This window comes from Delphinapterus leucas, chromosome 10 (genome assembly GCF_059928025.1).
Source record: "Delphinapterus leucas isolate spDelLeu-1000000601 "Yukka" chromosome 10, BTC_Dleu_Yukka2, whole genome shotgun sequence".
NCBI classification, from domain to species: Eukaryota; Metazoa; Chordata; class Mammalia; order Artiodactyla; family Monodontidae; genus Delphinapterus; species Delphinapterus leucas.
Genome location: NC_143138.1, coordinates 65646084 through 65654565, shown reverse-complemented (window position 1 = coordinate 65654565; position 8482 = coordinate 65646084). Strand labels below are relative to the sequence as shown.

Below are 8482 nucleotides of genomic sequence, written 5' to 3'. Positions count from 1 at the left end.
TAATAGACTACAGTGTAGTGTAAACATAACTTTTATATGCACCGGGAAACTGAAAAATTTGTGCAACTCGCTTTATTGTGGTGGTCTAGAACCAAAGCACAGTATCTCCAAGGTATACCTGTACTTGGAAATGCTTTGAAGAAAATGAAACAGGGTCAGGAATTCCCTGGCAGTCCAGTGGTTAAGACTCTGCGCTTCCATTGCAGGGCACATGGATTCAATCCCTGGTCGGGGAACTAAGATCCCACATGCCACAATGCGGCCAAATAAATAAATAAAACAGGGTCACGTGAAAGAGAAGGGACTGTGTTACCCAGGATGGTCATGGGAGGGAGACTCAGGGAGCAGGTGACACTTGAGCTGAAATGCAGCTGTGAGAGTTCTCTTTCTAGGACAGTGCTCCTAGTGTAGGGAACAGCAGGTGTGTTCAAGGAACACCAGGGAGGCCTACAGGAGGCAGGAGGGGAGACCAGAGCACAGAGCACCTCACAGGCCAGGGTGAGCCTTCAGGCTTTATTCAGAGTGCGCACCCACATTTTTGAGTGCTCACTGTGCTGCGATGTGGACCACGGGGCTGAGTCTGGGCATAGGGGAGCAGGGAGCAGCTGTGTGTGCTTAGCTTGGTTGGCCTGGGGTTGGTGCTGCCACTGGTGGAGAGCATATTAGATGTATATTAGATGAGGAGGAGGGAGAGGGGGAAGGAGGCATTCTTTCATTCCTGGGCCCCAAGCCTGCCCTCCTCCCTGCCCTGGAATCCCGCCCCACCCACCCTGCCCCATATTTTCTGGCCAGGCCACCCCTCCTGAAAGCCATGGGCCCAGCTGGAACCTACTGCCTCACCTGCCCCTGGGGGAGGAGTGTTTGCCCGTTGCCAGGCGCCCAGGTTCCGGCCCCTAGTACTGGCAGCAGTCATGCTGCACGCACAGTCCTTCCTGCCATGGCTGCTTCTGCTAGCGATGCCTGTCCGCACCCACACCTGGTCACGGCCCCTGTGGTACCAGGTGGGGCTGGACTTACAGCCCTGGGGGTGCCAGCCAAACAGCCTGGAGGGTTGCAAGGGCATCCTGGGGTGTCCTGGCCATTGGATGGCCCTGGGGGTGAACCGCATCTACCCAGTGGCTGGGGTCACCGTCGCCACTACCATGATGCTGATGCTCAGCCGTGCGGTGATGCAACGGCGGCGCTCACAGGCCACTAAGAGTGAGGTGAGCATGGCACTGCTCTGTACCCACAGCCTCCTACTTCTGTTCATACCCAATGAGCTCATAATTCTCTACCCATCCTCCCACTCATGTCTTCTGGGCCTCCTGCTACCCCTCCCCCTGCCCCTGCCCCATCACTCACACCCCAGCGTCCCTACATCTGTCCACACCCAACAGTCCCTGGCCATTTCCCATGGGTAGTACCCTGCCCCATCCTCCCTCTTTAATATCCCTATTCCTCATCCAGCCTCCATGGGCCCCATGACCATACTAGGCCACAACAGACCCTCCACGATCCTCCATCACCCTAAGTCCCCTTTCCCACCACACCTCTGTCCTGTTCCTCTGTTCTCACTCCTGCCTTTTGGTCCTATCCTCAGCATCCGCAGGTGACGGCTAACCCCTGTGCACCCTGGAAACGACGGGCCCCGATCTCAGACCGTGCCCTACTCCTTGGGGTCCTGCATATGCTGGATGCCCTCCTGGTCCATATTGAGGGCCATCTGCAGCATCTAGCCTCCCAGCAGCGAACCCAAATAAAGGGGGCTCCTGCCCAGAGCGGGTGACCCAACATACTCCTCTCTTTGCCTGGTGGCTTGTTGGGGCGGGGATGGCCTGAGGCTCTGGGCCAGGCTCAGGTCTGTGTGTCTTATTCTCTCCAGGCCTGTCTGGACCCTGTGCCCCTTTTCTACTTTTAGAGCCAGCACACCCATCGAGGCCTCGGTGCCCATCGATGGCTGGGCAGGTGGGGCCCAGGCTGGCTCACCCTGCTCCATTGCCCACACCAACTGACCCCTCCTCTCTAGGGATCCCACTCATAAATACAACTGCTCCTCTGGGGCTCCTCAGGGGCCCCCAGTGTGGTGGGAGAAGACTTGGCCATCAGGGCAGATGTGGGTGGTCCAGAGAGGGCAGCCCAGAGGTGACCACCTGGCTGAGTCAGGAGCTAGGGCTCCTGGTTGAGCCTGTGGGGCCTGAGCTGGGGCTGGGGGTAGAGGGAGGGCCCTGGCTGCCTTCATCTTTGTGACATCTCAAACATGCTTTGGCACCTAAGTGGCCCTTGCTGTAAAGCCCCTGGAAGTGGGATGAGGGCTGAACCTCCCCAAAGGGGCCCTCACCTGCTTCCTCCCTTCCTTCTACCATAGGCATCAGGATCTGCTGATGAACAGAACAGGCTCCTCCCTCACCCACTCACAAATAGGGGAGGGTAGAGGTGGTGATGAAGCAGACTCAAAAACTCAATTCCTCTGCAGAGAGTTGTGCTGAGCCAGTTGGAGTAGGGCAGGTGTGGGCTGACTGCTGGGACCTGAAGGGTGAGTGGGGTGATGAGAGGAGGGGGAGAGTGCTCCAGTCAGAAGGATAAGCACATACAAGGGCCAGGTGGGGAAAGAGACCTTGACCTCTTCCATGAACCATAAGATGGTCAGGATTTCAAGGAAAAGAAGGAATTCTGGAACACAGGAGAGGGCAGTCTGGGAAGAGACAGGAGTTGGTGTCTCCTAGGGAGGCTGTGGTAGGCAGGATAATGGCCCTCAAGATGTCCTTGGAGTCTGTGAATATTTTACAGTCCATGGCAAAGAGGATTTTGCAGATGGAATTAAGTTAAAGACATTAAAATGGGAAGATTATTCTGGATTATTTTGGTGGGCCCAGTGTAATTTCATGAGCCCTTAAAAGTGGAAGAGGAGGGCAGGAGAGTTGGTTGGATTCAAAGTGTGAGAGGTACTAATAATCCTCTGCTGCTGGCTTTGAAGGTGGTAGAAGAGATCTTCCACCACCCAAAGATCCAAGGAATTCAGATGGCCTCTAGAAGCTGGGAATGACCCTTGGGTGATAGGCAGCAAGAAAACAGAAACCTCAGTCCTTCAACCACTATGATCTAACTTCTGCCAATAAACTGAATGACGAAGGGCACATTCTCCCCTAGAACCTCCAGAAAGGAACACAGCCCTGCTAATGTCTTGATTTTAGCCCAATGACATCCATGTTGGATTTTGGGTCTACAGAGCTGTGAGATAATAAATTTGTTTTGTTCTAAGCCATTAAGTCTGTGGTGATTTGTTATGGCAGCAATAGAAAACTACTAAGTATTGGTATCAAGAGTGAGAGGTACTGCTGTAACAAATCCTAAAAATGTGGAAATGGCTTTGGAATTGGGCAGTGAGCAAAGTCTGGAAGAATGTCAGGGAGCATAACAGAAAAAGCCAAAACTACCTTCAAACAACTGTTAGCAGAAATTTGGACATTAAGAATGCTGCCATTGAGGGCTCAGAAGAAAATTAGGAACATGTTATTGGAAACCAGGAGTAAAAGGAATCTTTGTTAAATAGTTGTGGGAAGCTTAGTGGAATCATAACCCGTATTTGGATGGAAAGCAGAACTTGTAAATGATGAACTTTAATATTTAGCAGAAAAAATTTCCAAGTGAAGTGCTGAAGGTGCCACCTGATTTCTTCTTGCTGAAAAACATTGCTGAAAGAAATTTTAAAAGACCTAAGTAAATAGAAAGACATTCCATGTTCTTTGATTGGAGGACTTAATACTGTTAAAATGGCAATACTACCCAAAGTGGTCTACAAATTCAGTGTAATCCCAGTGAAAATCCCAATGGTGTTTTATAAGAGAAATAGAAAAACCCATCCTAAAATTTATATGGAATCTCAAGGGACCCTGAATAGCCAAAACGATCTTGGAAAAGAAGAACAAAGTTGGAGGACTCAAACTTTCTGATTTCCAAAATGTACTACAAAGGCACTGTAATCAAAACAGTGTGGTGCTGGCATAGGAATAGACATACAGACCAATGAAATAGAATAGAAAGCCCAGAAATAAACCTTCACATATATATTCAGTTGATTTTCAACAAGAGTGCAGAGACCATTTAATGGGGAAAAGATAGTCTTTTCAAAAAATGGTGCTGAGAAAACTGAATATCCACATGCAAAAGAATGAAGTTGGACCCTTACCTTACATCATATACAAAATTAAGTAAAAAGATCAAAGATTTAAATTTAAAAGTTAAAACTATAAAACTTTTAGAAGAAAACATAGATGGAAATCTTCATAATCTTGGAGAAGGCAATGATTTCTTAAGTATGACATTAAAAGAACAGGTAACAAAAGAAAAAATAGATAAATTGTACTTCATCAAAATAAAAAATTTGTGCATCATAGAACACTATTAAGAGAGTAAAAAGACAGCTCACAAAATGGAAGAAAATATTTGCAAATCATATATCTGAGGAGGGACTAATATCCAGAATACCTAAAGAATTCCTACAACTCAACAACAAAAAAACAAACAAATTCAAAAATGGGCAAAGGGCTTGAATAGACATTGTCTAAAGAAGATATACAAATGGCCAATAACCACATGAAAAGATGCTTAACATCACTAGTCATTATGGAAATACAAATCAAAACCACGAGATATCATGTCACCCCCATTAGGATGGCTATTGGAGAATAACAAATATTGGTGGGAATGTAGAGAAATTAGAACACTTTTGCATTGCTGGCAGGAATGTAAAATGGTACAACCACTACAGAAAACTGCTTGGTGGTTCCTCAAAAAGCTAAAAATATAATTACCATATGAGCCAGCAATTCCCCTTCTAGGTAAATACCAAAATAATTGAAAGCAGCATCTCAAACAGATGCTTGTATGCCAGTGAGTGTTCGTCGTAGCATTATTCACAATAGCCAAAAGGTAGAAACAGCCCATGTCCACCAACAGATAAATAGATAAACATCATGCTAAGTGAAATAAACCAACGATAAAAGGACAATGTTGAAAGATAAACTGAGGCATGTTTAAAAATTTTAAGTTATTTGAGCAAAAATTGATTCAAATCAGGCACATCCAATCTAGCAGGTAGAAAAGAACGCCAAGGTGCTGAACAAAAATGAAAGCTTTTGGGCTTTCCTGGTGGCTCAGTGGTTGAGAGTCCGCCTGCCAATGAAGGGGACATGGGTTCGTGCCCCGGTCCGGGAAGACCTCACATGCTGCGGAGCGGCTAGGCCCGTGAGCCATGGCCGCTGAGCCTGCATGTCCAGAGCCTGTGCTCCACAACGGAGAGGCCACAGCAGTGAGAGGCCCGCGTACCGAAAAAAAAAAAAAAGAAAGAAAGATTTTGATAGGCAAAAGGGAGTGGGAACAAGGATACTATCGTAGGCAGAAAAAGCAGGTTGGTTATTGCAAAGTTACTTCCCTTTAGGGCATGTCACAGTATAACAGGCAGATGACCTGATCAAATAGTGTTGATCAGAAGATTCCTGACTGACTGGTTTAAGATTCCATTTCTGGGAGAGCCCAACTAAAATTAAGACTTGGTTTGGTGGCATGGGGCTTAGCATAAGCGACTCTATTTTGGGCCTTTTATTTTTTTAACAACAAAACTCTATGATCCCAGTTATATGAGGTACCTAGAACAGTCAAGTTCATAGAGACAGAAAGTAGAATAGAGGTTGTCAGAGATTTGAGGAAGGGGGAAATGGCGAGTTATTGCTTAATGGATATAGAATTTCTGTTTGAGATGAGGAAAAAGTTTTGAAAGTAGACTAGATAGTGATAATGGTTGCACAACTTTTTTTTTTTTTTTTTTGGCTGCACTATGAGGCTTGCGGGATCTTAGTTCCCTGGCCAGGGATTGAACCTGGGCCCCAGCAGTGAAAGTGCTGAGTCCTAACCACTGGACTGCCAGGGAATTCCCTGCACAACATTTTGAATGTAATTAATACCACCGAACTGTATAATGTTAAGATGTAATAATGGTTAAGGTGCTAAATGTTATGTATATGTTAGCACAATTTAAAAACTAAAATTAAAATAAAAGAAAAAATATCTAGAAGAATAAGCTGAAGTGTATATCAAATGTTGAGTGAGGAGAGTAAGGTGAGTGCCAGAGCCCTCTCAGGCAGCCCGCATGGACCTGCTTTTACAGTTTTGAGACTCTCTGGGGGGAATAAAGGGAGTCTCAGAGATGGATAGAGAAATGAGGCCTGGTCAAGAATTGTTACAAAATTCAGTTTGCAATTTAGGGGGAAAAAGGGTATTTTGGTCTCACCTCACCCCATAGGCCAAGTAAATTCCAGAAGATCAATGAGTCATCAAAGACTCTTGCCAAATCATTGCAATGACCACTGCTTGTACTTGACCTTTTAGCAGCATTTCCTTTTTGACCAATCTCTTGAAACATATCCGTCCCTGGGCATCTACCACATCACACTTCCTGGTTGTCTCATTGTCCTTCCCTTCTCACCCCAGGGTAGCAGTGGGGTGGGGAAAGGGGGGGTTCGGTAACTGGATTAGAAATTATTGGATTTGCTAAAAGATTGGGTGTGGATTTTGAGAGAGAAGAGTCAAGGATGACTCCTAGATTTTTAGCCTGAGCAACTTGGTTAATGGAAGTGTCATTTACTGAGATGAAGACAATTATGGGAGGAACAGGTTTGGGAGGGAAAGTAAAGAGTTCAAGTTTAGCATATTTTTCCCCCCACCCCGGCCGTGCTGCACAGCATGCAGTATCTTACTTCCCCAACCAGGGATCGAACCCGCACCCCCTGCAGTTGAAGTGCGGAGTGCAAACCACTGGACCGCCAGGGAAGTCCCAGCTTTAGCATGTTTAATTGAGATGTACAGGGAGGTAGGACAAGAACAGGAGAGCATGGGAAACTAAAGGTGGAGAAGGGATGAGGCTCTAAGGAGGAAAAAGTGGCCAATCACTTTAAACAAGACCGAGCACTGGCCATTAGGTTTAGCAACATGGAGCTCATTGATTACCTTTACAGGTGTGGTTTTGGAGGAATGAATTGGGGATGGGATTGGAGTGGGTTTGGGAAAGAGTGGGAGGAGAGGAATTGGAGGCAGTGAGCTCTTTGGGGGAGCTCTGCTAGAAGGAAGGTGCACAATGCGCTGGTCACTGGAAGAGGTTGTGTCACAGGCAAGAGGAGTCTAAGGAGACATGACAACGAAATGGAATGTGGTATCCTGGATAGGATCCTAGAAAGAAAAAGGATATTAGGTAAAAACTAAAACTAAGGGAATCTGAATAAACTATGGACTTTAGTTAATAATAATGTCAATATTGGTTCATTAATTGTAACAAATGTATCACAATAAGGTAAGCTATTAATAGGAATAACTGTGCATGCCTGTATGTGGGCAGGGATATATGGGAAATTCTGTACCGTCTGCTCAATTCTTCTGTAAATATAAGACGGTTCTAAAAACTAGTTTTTAAAAAACTAATTAGGAGATTCTATTTCACTTTATTTTTTCATGTCAAGATCATAACATAATTTTAGTTCACAAAATATTTATCAGTGCACACTTAAGCATCTTCTGATTTTATAAAAGAAAGTTCTGAGTGATATTTTGAAAGATCACAGAAAATCTCATATACCTGTAAAAGGAAGTACAGTTCAGAAATATGCTATTATTTCAAAAGCAACAAACATCTTTTGTAAAAAATTTATTTTTATTTTACTTTTTTATTTTTGGCTGAGACCCGCGGCTTGCAGGATCTTAGTTCCCCAACAAGGAATTGAAACCGGGCCACTGCAGTGAAAGCGCAGAGTCCTAACCACTGGACCGCCAAGGAATTCCCTAAAAATTTTAAATTATGTATTAAAATAATACAGAAGTGTAAAAATGGTAGCCTCTTTCCCCTTCCCCTGAATTCATTTTCTGTAAGTCACCTGAATGAGAGTTTAGAGTGAGTTCCTCTGGGTTTTTTTCTATGTAGCCTATTAGAAAAAGCACTTCGTTTTGTTTTGTGTGTGTTTTGTTTTCCAAACAAGGAATCCTTTTCACAAATTAGTCTCTAAAACTGTTCCTTTTTTCTTAGCAATATATTGCTAAATTCTTTCCATGTCAACCGCCTGAACTTTCTCCATTCCTTTAAAGAGAAAACCGTGACTTTCAGCAGCAGCCTCGTAGTCCCAGGTTCCACCCTGGTGGTTTAGCCCTGGGGTTGCGATTCGCAAACCTGCTGTGGCTGCGCTCCCCGCCCGCCCGGCCGCTCTGAGCACTCAGTGGAGTCGAGGCGCCCACTGTTCGCGAGAAACATCGCGCACTCTGTCCCCAATGCCACCACCACGGGTGAAGAGGGAAGATGGGCTGGATCCTGAACAGACCCGCACAAGACGATGACTAGCCAGAGGGATTAATGCGCACTGTTACCCAGGGACGCGAAGACAAGAACTAACGACCAGCAGAGAATGAATACCCGCGGCGTCGTCCGCCAGGGAGCAGCCGAGCGCCAAGTCTGCGGTACTGC

General features: G+C 45.8%; 1 protein-coding gene across 1 annotated transcript; it reads left to right on the top strand.

Moving 5' to 3' along the window:
- The first annotated feature begins 877 nt into the window (after nt 1-877).
- TMEM89 (transmembrane protein 89) lies at nt 878-8407 on the top strand. Its single transcript, XM_022572482.3, has 2 exons — nt 878-1205; nt 1583-8407. The coding sequence occupies exons 1-2, from the start codon at nt 912-914 to the stop codon at nt 1766-1768; spliced, it is 480 nt and encodes a 159-aa protein (XP_022428190.2). The 5' UTR covers nt 878-911; the 3' UTR covers nt 1769-8407.
- The last annotated feature ends 75 nt before the right edge of the window (nt 8408-8482 follow it).